Source organism: Scomber japonicus, chromosome 4 (genome assembly GCF_027409825.1).
Source record: "Scomber japonicus isolate fScoJap1 chromosome 4, fScoJap1.pri, whole genome shotgun sequence".
Lineage (NCBI taxonomy): Eukaryota > Metazoa > Chordata > Actinopteri > Scombriformes > Scombridae > Scomber > Scomber japonicus.
In genome coordinates, this window is record NC_070581.1 from 964,418 (window position 1) to 981,546 (window position 17,129).

The window sequence follows — 17,129 nt, forward strand, 5'->3', positions numbered from 1 at the left end:
ATGTGCACAATTTCTGACATTGTGACACCAACACACTGATCTTCTGAAAACATGGATTGAATTTAGCAGCCTTATTGAAATCTTGTAGGACTGGACAAAACCATCTAAATAGAGTACTAACAGTACTGTTCAGGTGTATCTGCTTAAAATGAGAGTGATAATACTGTTAACACATGCTTGTCACAGGCACCCAGCCAACCTAATGCCCCCTGTTCATCTACATCATTCCACACACTACACTGAAGAGGATGGACCTTATGCCTTAGTAGTTTGGCTTTGTGAATGCATGTGGAGATGTCTGATCTGGAGATTGGGTGAGGAAGTGATTGCAACACCTGCTCATACCTCCTTTTGAGCTTGTGGACTCAATGACCTCATCATCAGTGCAGTGCAGGCAGCTGAAGGTTTACCTGCCACGTCAACTACACATGGTTAAAGTATCTTTAACTTCCCAAAAACCCGTGGAGTGTTTTCTATCTGGATTATTTCTGTTCTGTAGTCTTACTGTCATGACAACTACAATCAATCAAACCCATTCTGGCTGTGATTTTCACCAGGTCCTTTCAAATAAAAAAAAGAAATAAAACTTCAGTCTTGTAACAGTCTTATATAATGAGTGAACAGGGGTTTTGAGGTGAAGTGAGCAGAGGTTCAGAGATACAGGCTGACAATGAAACTAGCACTGATTTACCATCCAAACTAATCTCAAACACCGGGAAGTGACACAGTGATTGACTTCATGTTTGATTGAAAAAAACTCAACACATTGAAAAAGATCCACATAGTTTGAAATATTGGCAGTAACTGGACAACTGAAATTAAAATCTGACCAGAATCACAGCTGTTAACATTTGAGATTAGGCCTGTCACAATCATTACATTATCAATTTACTGGATGAAATATGGACCTCCATCATTTTTGCCAACCTCTATATTGCCCATTGTGTTTAAATGCGTGTATGTTTACAGGAGGATAATCTAACCACAGCTGAGGAAAAAACCCAGTACATAGATGGCACCTTAGGATACATGAGACGGGCAATTCACTGCTTGTTTTTAATTAATATCATTTAACAAAACATCATTGTACTCTGAGGGAACATGACTAAATTGTTTCATGTTGATTTCTGAGAGACTATGCATCCCTACAAACCTGGAAAAAGTTGTAAACAGTAGTGAGAAGGAATATGTTGTGTTTGCTTTAGGATTTGGAACAGGACCCTCAAACTCCGGTCCCTCGAGGAATCACGGCTAAACACTACCACCTACTGACAAGAGAAGAGCATAACAGCACGTGAAATGTACAATCTGAACAATACTAATGTGGTGGTTGGAAATCTGTCTCTTTCTTTTTTTTTTAAGACAAAACAGAAAAGGACTCAGGTGTGTTTACATTTAACTCATAAAATCCCTTTTTTTCTTTTTTTTTGGTGTGAGCATGACACTCGCCCCGACAAATAAAAACCTGATATCCTGACAATTCTAGAAACCCAAAAATAATGGGGTGTGTGCGATATGTAGGCAGGCTGCAGGTATGCTGTAAGTGAAGGTAGGGGGGTACATATGGCATTTCAAACAAGTGTTACCAAGTTAACTGCAACTGTGGCATAAAATGGTCTTAAAATGACAATAATATTGTTTACCGCGATTATTTCTGGGACAATATATCGCCCAACAAAAGGTAATTAGAGACTTTCGTGAGATTTTGTTAAAAGAAAGCCAAGACACACCGGCTGTGTCAGAAATCACTCGTTCACTCCTCCCTTTATAAAACACACCCAGTCATTTATTCAATATCGAGCAGTAAGTTGAGATATTAGACACTTACCATTGTTAGTATCAGCTGTTAGGTCACAAAAGTAATGTTTGCATCTATTAAATGCGCTACACTGCATTGTGGCATTGTTAGCAGAAAGTACTGTTTCATTCCATTGTAGAAAGTTTGAGGACACTATATTTATTGTGGATACATCTACACACTCAGACACTCAGAAAAAATGGCAGAAGGTAAATATAGTGCACTGTTTAGTATACAGGGAGTGATTTCAGACACAGCAAATGATGTCCAGTGACCAAATATGGGCCAATAAAAAATACTCTAAAAAGGGTCCATCTTTACAGACAAGGAAAGTGTTAAAATGTTTGGGAAAGTAGGATAATAAGATGACAGAAACAGAGAAAACTAAGTGTAAGTCTTACTACAGTCTGTGCCTTTCTATAACACACAGAACACTTTCTGATTGGGTTAATCCAATCAATCTGTAAATGTACCTTGAAAAAACTGAAAAATTTTCACCAAAAATGAACCATTTTGACAATTAAGTACAGCTCCCACTGGGAGTAACTTGTCAGCTTTAAGCACGTTTTCTGTAATAACTGCTTTTCAACGAGTTAAAGAGCATCATGGGAGTCAACAAATGTGTTTCAATGAGCTAATATACCAGAAATAACAAAGTCCTCTTTAAATGTAATGCACGTGAGATCAGCATCTTCCTCCTTTGAAGAAAAATGAACAGCTTCATTTTCAAAATGACGTCAACCTAGATGCATTGCCTACTGTTTGCTGACATAGTTCCCGATCACCTCGCATGCTACGCTTAGGGGTGACAACTACATATCCTCCCATCTTAGCTCTCAAGGAATCAATGGACTGGCTGGAAATTGTTGAGTTTCTTTTAGGCACGCACTTCAGGCACCTCAAACGACACCACCACATCTCACTCTATCCCCCTGCCAGGGAAGCACAGCAGTGTTCCTCCCCAATGCCATCAGCTGGAGAGTGCATCTAAGACACACAGTCTTTGCTACTTCCTGGGAGAGCCCCTCCACTTGTGACCAAATTACGGAGCAGTTTGCGTCGACCCGCCTGGTAGTCCTCCTCGTCTACATTGACCAACAGTTTTATAGCCTCGTGGCCCACAGCCTGTTTTAGGGAATCTGTAATGAAGACCCCTTTAAGGGCCTCTAGCAATGATCCGTTAATGTAGTCCCTCCAGAAGGCATCCAAGTAGGTAAGCTCGGAGAATTTGATGTCACAGATGATGGAGCCCAAGTCTCGGGATTTAAGGATAGTGTTGGCCTGGTTGAAGCGCTCGAACTGCCGCTCCACTGCCTCCTGCTTGTTGGAGAAGACATTGCCCTGAAGCGCAGATTCATGCTGGCAGTATTCAGCACGAACCCGTAGGCGAATATCTGAGGAGGAGCACAAGGTAAGAGTCAGAAGTATCGAGGCAGAACAGAGTCAAAACAGAGTGAATTAGAAAGTAAAACTGGCACTCATCACCCCACAAATAACAGCATTTTACATTATGAAATAACATCCCAATCTTAGCTTGCCTGAGGTATGCTCGAAATGAACTAGTTCCTCCTACCTGTTCTCTAACCATGACTCCAAGTGTTATAATAAATCTTTGACCTGCTCAAATTCAGAGAAGGTTTTGTTGGGTGTCCCAAAACAACTTTTCCCGTTTCCACTGCAGGAACTTGGGGGTAATTTTACAGGGCAATGACCGTTGGCGCATGTCTCCATAGCAGGAACCGCCCCTGAAGTACAATTTCCCAGAACTTTTACGGGGGCAAAATACGCTTTTCTACTACACAACTCCAGCACGCCCGACTCTGTTTTTTTTGCGTTTCCACTAGGGATAGCACCTGCTACCTGGTTTTTAGTACCTGCTCTGCTGAGGTTCCAAGCGAGCCAAGCCAATACTAAATGTGACATCAACAGATTGCCGGCCACTGATTGGTCAGAAGAGTTGTCGCTGGAAGAGTCATGAGCCGTCCCACGTGAGTCAAACCCGGCATTTTTAAATACCGGCAACAGTGTTACAGCGATTAATTTCTGTTGTCTCGCTTTGTATGTGATAGAAAGCCACATACAGCAGCAAGTACACCACTGCCTCAATGTCCATTGTTTAAGCATTCTGTGTTGCGTATTTACAAAGTCACAGCAGTTTCGCGGAGCTGTGCTATGACGACCCCGCCCACATTGAGTAGGTATCATTTTTTGTAATGAAAATGTCGTTCCTGGAACCATACCGAGCTGAGTCGAGTAGTGTTAAACTGTATAGTGGAAAAGCACCAAAAATGAGCCCCTGTCTGGGCGTATGTACTCCATGTGGACCTGAAAAAATTCCTGGGTGGGGCTTGATGTTGACTTGGTGCTGATTGGGTATTGTTATGCTTATGGTGCATTGCCTCGGTGACGTCACGGTCAAAACTGTCACACAACGATTACATGACGATTTAAACTGTTGCAGAATGATTAGGTCACCTCCAGAGTCTGGTGGGTCTTATCAAGGTCCTACTCTGCAATGGAGACACAACAGCTGAGAGGACTGAGTGAGAGGACCTCCCTGTAAAGTTCCCACCTCCTAAATTTTAACTTCCTTAATGGAAACAGGACTTTGGTGTCCAAAGAATTGGACATCAAGCAAAGAAAGGACTCCGTGTCCTCGGTGCAGGAAGCCAGATGTCAGATGTTCCAGATGTGCTATAAATAGTCAAAAGTCCTTGAGAACAGGAAGACTTTCTGAGCAGGAGTGGAGTTGACTGACTACAGGGAATACATAAATGAACTGGTTTATACTGCACTGTCTAGCTGCTGCAAATAACCTATAGATCAATGTGTAACTGGTTCAAAAGATCCTCTGTGGTTAACCGCTGACATCTCTACTCTCTATTAGGGATGGGCATTTGAATACATTTTTAATCGATCATAAGGAAAATTAATGATCAATTATCGATTTTGTAATAAAAAATGCCATGAATATACAAAATACAGTGTTTCTCCTCAATTAAATCTTTATTCCAACAACAATCCTCTTCGATAAGGCAGTTAAAGTTCAACTGTTTAACAAAAACAATACGCAAGTGACTCACCTAAAGGCTGCAGCAGTGCTGACAGACCACTCATAAAGAAAGTAAAGTAACTCCAGCCTACTGATTCTTGTTGAGGAAGATTAGTACGTTAGCATGTTCGCATGCTCAGGGATCAGTCAGTCCAGCAGCTGAAGTAGCCGGGATGCAGAGGCAGTGTCGCGCTAGCCTGAGGAACCTGATCAAGGTGCAGGGTTTACAATGAACTCTGTCATTTTTAGTTTGAAAAGGTCCCACGCCAAACTTAGCCATGACCTCTTCATGTTTACGTTTGATATCTACAGCAGCTGGTAGGTAGCTGAGCTGTTTTCTCTGTCAAATATCAACCCCGCCCCCTTGGTAAGATGTCTCATTGCTGCCACATAATGAAATTCATTGCATTGCTTCAAGACTCACGATGCGCAAAAAACAACCTCCAACCAGCGTTTGATCGATAAAAAGGTCACGTGATCGACAAAATTCTTAACGATGGATTATCGACCATCGATTAATCATGCCCATCCCTACTCTCTATGTTGTTGTTCTTTTTACCACATGTTTGCTTCTCTCTGCAGTCAGCTGAGGAATGACTTCTCTTCCGTTTGCGGTTGGATACAGGAGTAGCTGGCTTTGTTCTGGGTGGGCCAACATGAGGTCCTGACGAGGAACAGCAAATGACTGGCTGAGGACCTGCAAGTGTGACACGTTCATTTAAAATGTTAATCAAGCTTCTGCATCACAGCACACAATACGTCACAATTAACTAGTTATGAGCATGTTCAATTGGCTGCATGTATTACTATTCTTCTTCTTGCTGATTATAGAAATGAGAATTAGTTTAGAGAAAAAACACACACACACACACACACACACACACACACACACACACACACACACACACACACACACACACACACACACACAGGCACAAACACACAGGCACAAACACACACACACACAAACACCCACCAGTCCTTCTGTGAGGCGCTGCGTCCCTGCTCTGTACTGCTCCTCTGGGTGAAATGTAACGTACTGATGTCTCTTCCAGATACTTGTCAACAGGGTCTGGACACACTGAAAAACAGACAGGTGATGTCTGATGTTACTTTCAATTCCAGTTTCAATCATCACATTCAAACATGTGGAATACCTCACACAGCAAGCACACATGATGCAGCAGCTAGTGTATGTGCACTGCCAGCAGTCATACATGAATGTAACCTCAGTCAAAATACAGTACCAGGCAAACATTTGGACACACCCTCACATTGACTTGAATGAGAACATGTCCAAACGTATGACTGGTATAATACACATCAACATGTTTATTATTATGTATGGTGTATATTTATATCATTGTTATTGTTGCATAAAATGTTGATCAGACAGAGCCAAAATAGCAGCCTGTATAAAATAATGGATACAACATTAAAGTTTCAGCTTTAAATTGAGTAGAAAGAACTCTGTGTGTGTGTGCGTGTGTGTGTGTCTGTCTGTGTCTGTGTGTGTGTGTGATGACACCCTTTGAACACATTGTCAAAAGTTTAAGGGATCAAACGTATTTAATATTTAATATTTTGAGGAAAATCCTTTGCATGACTTTCTATGTTCTCTGGTGATGTTCAGTCAGAACTTCACAGCAGACACCTTCAGATCTGAGTTGTCCTGGACTCTCTGTATTTAGTCTTGTCCTGGAATGGATTCATAGAGCATATTCCACCTCTTTTTTTTGTGGCTGTATGGTTAGCTTTGTAGTTCTTGCTGAATGCTCCTGTACTGCTTACCTCAGTGAAATGACACTGTGTCACGTTCATTAGCAGCCATACATCTAACAGAAGCACTGTTTGGACAGATGAGGTGCTATACTTTGACTCATGAGCTGTTCCTTATCTCTTTTGATTAAGGATAGATATTGTTAGGTGTTTTCCAACACCAGTATCTATTATTCTCTATGATTTTATAAGACACAGGAATTTATTTTTAAAAGTTTGGTAGAAATGGTTTAATTTAAAACAGAGCAAAGAGATGCAAACGGGAAAACAACTTATCTTCACTAAATAATTTTGTCTCTCTACCAAAGAGTAAACATCTAATCAGTCAAGATAATCAGCATGTTGACTTTGTCAGAGAATTGTGTCTCTCTCTCCCTCTGATGATTGGCAATTCACAATTTGCTGAGGAAGCCTGAACACAGAGGTAGAAATAATTAGCAGGTATGTTAGACAAATGAAGGGAATGACACTAAAATAGCAACAGCAGCACAGAGTGTCTGAGAGCTTCTTATTAAACCAAGTACCAGTACTGATTATAGACGGCTCCTTCATATAATTTTGATATGCTTTCAACAGTGCTGCACCTAAATGTTGAACCACTGCTTATACTTCACAATGTACATAATACCCACAATGAATGCAAACCACATGCCACTATGGAACTGTGAGTGAGTCAGAGCTTTGCCTCTCTGTCTCTGTGCCTGTTTGCACAAGGGCTGAGCTGAGCTACACAGATACACACATGTTGACCTAGGTCACTTTTGGGGACATTACATAGACTATAAGTCCTTTTCCACCACTCAACTCTACTCACTTTTTTTTGGTTTTCCATTAGGCAAAAGTTGTGGATAGTACCTGGCACCTAAAAATGATGAAGACCAGCTGATGGGTCATTAGTCATTTCTCTAATAGTCTGCTGCTTTCTCTCTCTAAACTGTGGCTCCTCTCTCTTTATAAAGACCTCTGATGTGTTGAAACAGTAACCGGGCATTTCCACCGGGTCCGTTAGCGGCGCGGAACAGCTGCGCTATGGTTTAGTTCCATCCTCTGCTCGGTGTTAACTCATACCGTTACAGCAGCAGAGCTCTGGTAGAGAAAGCTGCCTTTTAAAATGAAGTTGCACTGTTAATACAGTAATTACGGCAGGCCAAGCAAATCCGAATGAGTGCCTTTAGTCTACAGTAATTACTGTAGTAGCAGCACAACTAAATGGCCCGGTTTTGTTAACTAACTTTCTTTGATTTTTGTGCTTATGTCATGTGTCAGTAGCTACGTAGCTAGATCTGTCTGTTTTATTCCTGTTTGTTGCTGAAACACGATCGGGAGGCTGCACGGGTTGTTTTATTTTGAAAGACGGAAGTTTTATTATGCCGATTCTCTGTCTGACTTCCTGTCTGGTGCAATCTGCTCTGTTGAGCTTGTCGCGAGTTACAAACAGCTCCGTCAAAAATAGAAATGCTGCGGATTGATAGTGCTGCGGCGTGGAGAGTGACCGCGCTGTTGACGGACCCGATGGAAATTGGGCTTAAGAGAGAACTGTCTGAACTTATGAGGTTTGTCCACTGACGTCCTCATGCACTGCAGGGACCACAGTCTGAACGTCTTCCTGCTGCACTGGCTGATGCTGTTGCCTGGGGAGGGGATCCTCTTGGTGACACAGATGTTGTGAAGAACACTGCATACTGTTATTATGGTGATGACTCGTTCAGGGTGCATCCACATATCTCCCCATGAAAGAGTGAGAATGTAAAAAAATATAGGTAATGATTGGTAGTGTCAGGCCCAGATTTCCTTATCTGTGTCTCTATCAAGACTTAAAAGAAGGCAGTAAGAAGACAATACAAGCAATTCATACATAAACCTGCAGCAAAGACATGTCAATTATATGCAATGATTGAGTCTGAGGAAGTTACAGGTGCTGCACCATTACAATCTCTGCCTAACAGTTCATAATGCTACATTGTTATGCTTGTGATTTGTCATTGAGCACCATTGCTGATTGTGTCACTGAATATATTTATTTCTGTGTTCATTTAATTATTCCGTGTAAATCAATTAAAAGCTTCCCTAATAACAAGCCTTGGCTAACTAAAGAAATTAAAACTGCCATTAATAATAAGAAAAGAGCCTTCATATAAAGAGTGATAAAGATGAGATCAAATCAGCACATAAAGACCTGAAACATGTCATCAGACAGGGGAAGAGAAATTATAAGGATAAAGTAGAGGGCAAACTACAGCAGGGAGACTCAAGAAGTTTATGGAACAGCATGAAATGAATGACAAGCTATGGCCCAACCTCTGCTAAGGTACAGGATGGTGGATTTTGTCCTGATGAGGCAAACCGTCGGACTGGAGGTCAAGTTTGGTCTCTAACTGCCACTTACAGAAATTTTCTGACAACTCTGCATTTGTTGATTGCATCACGGGTGACAACCATTTATCCTACTTAAAAGGAAACCAACAGCTTTGTCAAGTAGTGTGATAAAAACCACCTCATTTTACACCTAAATAAGACAACAGAACTTATCATTGATTTTAGAAAGAAAAAGACACCAGTGACTCCTGTACTCATCAATGATGTGGCTGTTGAGGTTGTTCCCCTACTACAAGTATCTTGGGGTGGGGGTTGAAGGACAGAGAGAGGACAGAAATAGGATCAACAAATGAATAAAAAAGACAGGATCCATCATTGGTTTGCCTTCTGACTCACTAGAGGTTGTCATGGAGAAGAGAGGAGGCAGGAAACTCAGTAGTACCCTGCACAATAAGGACCACCCATTGTTTGGTGTTTTTAGTGAACTGAAGAGCTCCTTTAGTGCCAGATTAGTGATGTCAAGCTGCTCTACGCAAAGATTTAGAAGCTCCTTTATACCTGCTGCAGTGAGCTTTTTTAATGAACTTTGCTGTTGACTGCTAAGTGTTGTGGATTGTTGGGTTGATGTTGTACTGCCTGAGTCTGTATGTTTCCTTGCTCTATGTTGGCTGTTTTTGTGACAAGGTGACATTCAATTTCGCCTCTAAGGGATTAATAAAGTACTTCTTATCTTATTGCAGTGGCAACGCAGCAAATTTTGATGAACATGAAAAAAGAAACTATTGTAATGTTTCCAATATCATCACATCTTTTTCAACTTTGACATGTTTAACAGGAGTCTGAAGATGTATACAGGCCAATACTCAATCATGAAGTTATAGGCCCCATTCTTTGACAAACTACTCCTACCTAAAATGTGGTCAGCTAAGTTAAGACTTTGATTCTGATTAGTTTTTACTCTACATTGTGATTTGAATAATTCTGTCTTTTGTCATTGCAGAGGGAGCTCTGTGAAATCTGCTAAATTACCTTAAGTGATGTCACCTACTCCTGCTACAGACGGCGCAAATAATGATATTATTAAAACAACCTGATAGCATCCTACACTCAGAGAGAACTTTCACATACTATCTGCCAACATAATGTTAATCATACTACACCCACACTCCTCATTAACACTTATTTAGTTATTAAGGTTGACCTCTGTAGATGGAGACAGATTTTAGAGGATTACATTACAGCTTGTTTTACTGCTGCTGGCTGGAGTGCTCTCACTCAATACTGGACCTGTTTCAAAATGTGTTGTCCTCATAAGTCACTTAGAAAATGATGGAAAAGAGAGTCCAGGTTTAAGAAAAAAAACAATAACAAAGTTCCCCTGTGATTAGGGCTGGAACGATTACTCGAATTATTCCAATCATTCGATAACAAAAAATGAATGGAAGCTTCGTTGAATTCATTTCACTCGCATTATCTGACCTGCTTGTGTTTTACATGGATGGTTATTACTGACGCACATCACGTCACTCATTATGTCGCAGGGCAAGTTACTAGAGAGTGAAAACTACAAAGTGTGTAGGGCATCTAGTCACACACACACACACACACCAAAACGATCAATTTTTGATCACTTATTTGCTGGTCACATCAACCTTGTTGTTCTAGTTAGTGAACTAACAGCTTCTACCTGCTGAGAAGAGCTCACAGTCAGCAGTAGGAGATGAGAGAAGTAATTATGGAGGTTATGTTCTCCTGTTGTATATATAAAACATATGCTGTGATTTCTTTACAAATGACATAATAAAGAATAATAAATATAAAGAAAGAATAATAAAGAAAGCAGACAGACCTGACACACTTCATATAACCTGGAATGCTGTATCATTGATGTATATGATATCTTTTACTGTATATATACACTTTTTTTTAATAAATATACACATACGCTATTTTCTTAGAGTGTAAGGATTTAAAATGTAATGTAAATCAGTTATATGAGGTGTTTTTATATGAATTATTCTATGTGCATGTCATCAAACTAATCCTCACAGAGCAGCAACACACCACACATTAACATCAACATAGAGTATTTCTCAGTATAAAGAGCTCCCACATTCTACTGAGGGCTTGATGATATAACATTGTTTAATATTAAATATGACTGGCTCTTAGCTGTGAGCTTGTGCCCTAAATGTTAGTGACTGTGGATACAAAAAACCTTTTAGGGTGTTTCTATTTTTTACCAATAATAATGTTTATATAGAGGTATAAAAATAATGTGTTTGGTCTAATATAAGTGTTGTTATCCTGTCATCATACAACATTTGATCATACTTAATATGACGTCAATTCTATGGTCTCATACCGCCCCTGCATCATTTAAAAAGCATGTTGGAGGCCAAATGGCAGCAATAAGAGGTTCTGTGGCTTTCATCTCAGAGTTTCCTCATCCTACATTCCTCTTTCTTGTACTATCTTCATATAGTGTCATTGACATATGGAGAGTGTCAATTCAGAACCTGTAATGTCATAATGGCTGTTGTCTTCATATCTATCCTGTTTACTCATGTAGTGGAATAAACTATGACAAATGATTCATGTTATTTGTGTGGTATACATTATTAGTGCGTATATATATCCGTGTGATACTTTTAGCACTATATTTTTTCATCATACAGTCATTGTGTCAAAAAAATAGTCAATATTCTAATACTCATAGACATGTTATCCTGAGCTGAACTCAATGTAGCTAAAGTCTAACTCATGAATGATATTAAGATGGATTCATTCAGAGATGTTTATGTGGAGACAGAGAGGCATCAGTCCTAATGGTCCAGGTCTGGATCATTTGCTGCCACTATGGCTTCTTGATTGGCTTGTGCCAGTGAGGCTGCTGCTCTGAATTGTGTTATGTATGTATGTAAGTTGTGGTGATGCTGCTATACTCACCGGCCTGTCGTTTCCTGAGTGTGACATAAGGTAACAGGTCGTGGCGGGTGATAATCCTCAGAAGCTGGAGCACGTGTCTGAAGTTGGTCTCGTCGCAGCGACCCTGGCGCTCTAAGGCAAGCAGGAAATCCCTTCCACTCCTGATGCCGCCTCGCTCGTACTCGTCGATCACGTCCACAAACAGAAACGACAGTACCCTGACGTCCCTATGAGTCAGCTGGGCTCCCACTATGTCAAACATGCGGTGGAGTGAATACAGCCCGTGGGAGTTGTCCACCGCTTCCTCGGGCCAAGGCTCGAAGCTCCCATCTCTTCTGGACGAGCTGGAGTTGTGGCAGGAGGCCGAAACGTTCCTGTTAGTGGCCTCGCTGCTGTTTGCGGCCGCGCCGGAGCAGCCGGGCCTGCCCGTCAGAGCTCGGTGGTCCAGGGGGCCACTGCTGTGACTCGAGTCCAGCTGATTAGCGTGAATGTGAGGCCGGGCCTGCTGAGGAGAGGAGTTGTGGGCGAGCTGGGGAGGAAGAGCAGCATTGGGGAGCTGAGGCTGCTGTGATGTCATCTCAGGGCCCTATGATGATAAGGGATGTCAGAATCCCTGCAAGTCCTGCTGTCTTCCTCTGCTCCAACTGATGAGCTGTGTAAACTGGGGGGGGGGGGGGGGGGGGTTGTACAATCATTTAAACCAAGCTTACCATCTGCAAGCATCTTCATTAACCAATGACATGGTGCAAATCCAAACATACACAGACTTTCCTACTTATTTAAAATGAATGACACTTTCATTAACAGGTCATCATCATAACACAGCAAAGACATCATATTGAATCTACAAGGCAACGATTACATTATATACTGTAACACTACTAAATGTGTCTCTGGATGTAGGCCAGCATGAGCACGACTGTTTTATGAGCTTTTTGCATAAATATTATCATAAATAGTGTGTTGACTCGTCTTTGGTAACAAAACGTTACATTACTCTAATACAAATGTAAATCATATTCATAAAATTCAGCCTCTATAATAATAACTTATCTCCTTACAGTCAAATATGCAATCAGCCCTGTAGTACACAAACTTCAGGCTGAATTAATGAAGATACATCTAACATTTATAACACAATGTATTTACACATTTACATTAGTTTGACACGTATGAATGTATTGTCCTCATGTGATCCAACAGGATAACAGATTTGAACTAATAGAAATGATTAAAATGATTTGGCATGTAGAAATCTGCCCTGATGTTGAACTTTAGGAGGATTTTTGTCCAAGGGTCCCTCACTGGACAAGATTTCAAAGATGTCTTATTACAGAAACAGTCATACAATATGCCATTGTGTTACTTATAGAGGGAATCAGGGTGAAAATGAATGTCTTTTTGCTGGGGACCGTCCTGGAACGCTTGTAAGGACTCCACTTTGAGAACCACTGCCTTAAATATGAGTTAAACCAGATCTATACAAGCTTTAACTTATACCTCAGATATACTGACCTCCCTCATTCACTACCAACACTATTACAACTACTACTATTATTACTACTGCTACTGCCACTACTACTACTTCTATAGTAGTCTACACACAGAACATAACAGAAATCTCTGGCCCTGCTGCATCAATTTAGATATACCAGAATACCAGTCCAACAATATTAGAGGAATGCAATGCTAAATCAGTTGAGTATTCTCAGCTCAATATTATTTCCCCACCTATAACCATGTAGTGCTGATGGTGCAGCATGAGACCTCATTCTAATTTGGTTCTTTTATTGTGAAAAAAAGCCAGTCTGCGCTCAAACTGGATAAAACCATTTCCCCCTTCATCTGGACCAATGAACCAAACTAAAGATGTGAAGGCAGTGTACAATAAGACCGCATTATTATAATCCGGACCTCAAAGGTCTCAACCCCTCTAAAACATAAACCACAGCTGAGCTAATGACAAAGCAAAAGCCTCAGTGTTCCTTTGATCCAGTGTGGTGACTTTGCACCCTCTCCTGCCTACATCAGTGTCCTTTTTTTCTTTAAACCTCACTTAAAAGGCATAGCTGATAGTTGCCAATTTGTCTTTCTGATAATAGACATTTTCCACATTAAGTATGTTCACATCTGCACAATAGGAAACAGCTGTAATGACTATAATTCCGTTATCTCAGTTTTATGGTGCTGGTATTGTGCTCACAGTGTGACAATTGCACAGAAGGGAGCTTAAATGTGCTTTTAATAAAGTCATTAGTGATAATGTCTGCCAAGAGAAGGCCTACAGCATCACTGTCTCCCTGGTTCCATCATATGGCTTCAATTTTTAACCCTCCTATTAATTGTGCAACTACTGTCCTTCTGGGTCAAAACTAACCCAGTTTGGTTTGAATGTCAATAAAGAATAAGGTATAAATTAGACCTTTTTAGCCAAATTCATTCCAACTTCTTACCACAAGCTTTACACATATTTTTTTGGAAATTAAGGTCAAGAGGCCGAAATTAAATGAAATTATACCTCATTTGTAAGTTTAGGCCTGTTGCCCTCCAGGATCAAAATTAACCGAGGACAACAGGAGGATTAAGAGTTTGATCAAACATATAACAATATGCCAATTTGCATATCAAACACAAAACAAAGTAATTTCACAAACTGCATGATGACAAAAAGATATGAAAACTGAGGATAGTGTCACACTACTGATTAAAAAGCTAGTGGTCAATTACACAACATAAATATCTCACTGAAAAAATGAAGTAAAGGGTTAATATTCATGACGTTAATATGAGACAGAAACTGCTCGATCATAATAACATACGTGTGTTTTCCTCTTTAAAAATATCAAACGTTCTTCATGCAGCACACAGTGTCCACATGCAGCTGTGAACACAGGAAGTCATCATGAATCACTCGTGTTGTTATGAGGCCGTTGAACTACAATTGTTTAAGCGCAGGCTAAGGCTAACGCTACCGCTACTTTAGCCAAGTAAAGCAGTGTATTTATAGGCGCAATGTTTACATGAACGCGCCCAACCTAGCACTCATATGATTTAAAAGGAGAATGTTTTACTGACAGACAAAAAGCCCACACACGTATGACATGTCATGCTATTGAGCAATAGAAGTTAACCTCTAGCTAGCTGGTAGCGTAACCAGGTAGCCGCAAGCTAACGTTAAGTAAGTTATCAGAAAATACTACTAAGCTAACTAACACCGTGTTGGTTATTCGTTTCTAACGTAACGTTACGTTACACATGAAGACGGGGAAGTGACCGACGTTCATTGTTCTGTGATTTACGTGTAAACAGTAAAGAATAGAGTACAGTAGTGTAAATGTGCGCACGATCTGCGTCTCGGTTTGTTGTGACTGCTCACTGCTAACATTCACGTTAGCTGTAAGGGTTAACATTACATAAACTATCACACATGAAGCCAGGTCAAGTACACCATTAAAACAATATATATTTCCATTACCTTCTTTTTTATGGATATTCCTCTGACACTATTAAAGTTAGTAGGCAGCTAACGCAAGTTAGCTTCCCAGCGTCTTCCAGCACAACTACGCTTCTTTCAGGATACAAATCACGGTTCTGTTTAATTGTTTTAAACGACTATTAGGTGAATATTCAATATAAACGTTGCCAGTCCCTTGTTCTGTGGCACGGTGCCTCCGTTTAATGCTTTTGGTCCTCAAGCAGACACCATAGGCCGTTTAGCAAATACCGCCATCTTGGATTTTGAGGAGCGAATGACGTAGGTTGCGCGATGTGCGTCTTGTTCTTCTTCTTCTTGTAATATGTTGGCAGTGTGGACGCTACTGGTTGTATCACTGCCTCCCAAAGGACACATTTAACCTTTAACCTTTGCTCTCCTTTCCCCGTAATCCCGGATAGTCTCTCTCAACACAATCCTTGATTTTTCCTCCGAATTCCACTCTTCACAGAGATATTTTTTACATCTATTTCTCCTTTCTTAAGGATTGCCTTTGCTATAGAATCGGCAGTTTCATTTTCCACCACTCCAGCATGTCCAATCAATCAACAGGGTTTGGAAGGTTACTTTGGAAATGTAATAGGTTACAGATTACTAGTGACCCTATTTAAAATGTAATACATAATGTAACTGTTTCAATTACTTGATCAAAGTAATGTCACTTATTGTATTTGATTAGGCCTACTGCTACTTATAACAAATGTTTTCAACTGTTAGAGTAAGTGTACCCATTAAGCAGGGGTGGAACAGTGAATCTAAATGAAGGAATTATTTCTACTACTGTAGTTGTAACCAGTGCTTCAGCTTTTATTAAACAAATTACCACATAACTGTAACAACTCAGGAGAATTTATGTAGAGTCTGGTAGTTTACTACCTATATCCAGTTATTTATGAATTGCTGGACTGGAGCATAACCATCCTTATTATACTTGCACTTTCATTAGAAGGAAAGAGAAAACACATTGAACCCTGGTTTGGTAACAAATCAGTATCTTCAAATAATTGCCTAAATAACAATAATTTTAGTTTAGAATTAATTCATAAGTTCAAGCTGATTTATATTGCCATTAGACAAAATAGTTCTTTCTGAGTCCATGGAATAGTAAAACTGGCACACAGTTTTACTATTTGTAAAGCAGCACTTATTTCTTATTGTGTCCGTGCAGGTCACAGAATATCATGGTGGTTAATCAAGAAGCGACGCCCTTTAGGGTCAAACTCATTGACTTCAGCTCAGCCATCAAAGCTGCTGAAGTCCAGAGCAGTGTCATCATGCAGTCTGTTGCATACAGTTGAGTTACATATTAGTCTTTCTAATGGTTTATATCGTTCTGTCATCCATCCATGTTGATTTTCACTCTAACTGATATATTTAAGGTGACTTCTCATCTTCTCATTGAGTTTTAATACCACAAATTACAGCTAACATGTCAAACAGTATAGGAGTTGTTTTTAACATCTTTCTAAAATGTGTTTCTTCCCTCAGGTCTCCTGAAGTGATTCTGGATCTTCTCATCTCAGAGGCTGCAGATATGTGGTCTCTGGGTGCTGTTCTGACCACCTATACTTTGGCAGCGTCCCGTTCCCTCAGCTCTGCCAGTATTTCCTGGTGTGTCATTTAACACATCTACATTTATTTGTGCAGCTCAGTGTTCAAACACAAACAGAGTTATGATGTATCTTTGTTGGCTGATGGGATTTTAAATATTCTCTCTCCAGATGAAAACTATGGTGGAGACACTGGGTCAGCCGAAGAACCAG

General features: G+C 40.3%; 1 protein-coding gene across 2 annotated transcripts; it reads right to left on the minus strand.

The window, feature by feature from the left end:
- Positions 1-866: 866 nt before the first annotated feature.
- On the minus strand, positions 867-15,602 carry dedd (death effector domain containing). 2 transcript variants are annotated; one of them, XM_053317053.1, is made up of 5 exons: positions 15,349-15,602; positions 11,895-12,525; positions 5,827-5,931; positions 5,410-5,547; positions 867-3,192 (listed from the first exon to the last, which is right to left on the minus strand). In XM_053317053.1, the coding sequence occupies exons 2-5, from the start codon at positions 12,448-12,450 to the stop codon at positions 2,786-2,788; spliced, it is 1,206 nt and encodes a 401-aa protein (XP_053173028.1). In that variant the 5' UTR covers positions 12,451-12,525; positions 15,349-15,602; the 3' UTR covers positions 867-2,785. The 2 variants fall into 2 exon arrangements, with proteins under 2 accessions (XP_053173028.1, XP_053173029.1); XM_053317054.1 differs by lacking the exon at positions 5,827-5,931.
- Between the last annotated feature and the right edge of the window lie 1,527 nt (positions 15,603-17,129).

Bases quoted from the DNA above. Each gene is read 5' to 3' on its own strand.
- dedd (XM_053317053.1), bottom strand. From the start codon at position 12,450: ATGACATCACAGCAGCCTCAGCTCCCCAATGCTGCTCTTCCTCCCCAG. The intron at 5,932-11,894 runs GTGAGTATAGCA...TCTGTTTTTCAG, and splicing joins ACTCAGGAAACGACAGGCCG to TGTGTCCAGACCCTGTTGAC. The intron at 5,548-5,826 runs GTGGGTGTTTGT...TCACACTTGCAG, and splicing joins AGCGCCTCACAGAAGGACTG to GTCCTCAGCCAGTCATTTGC.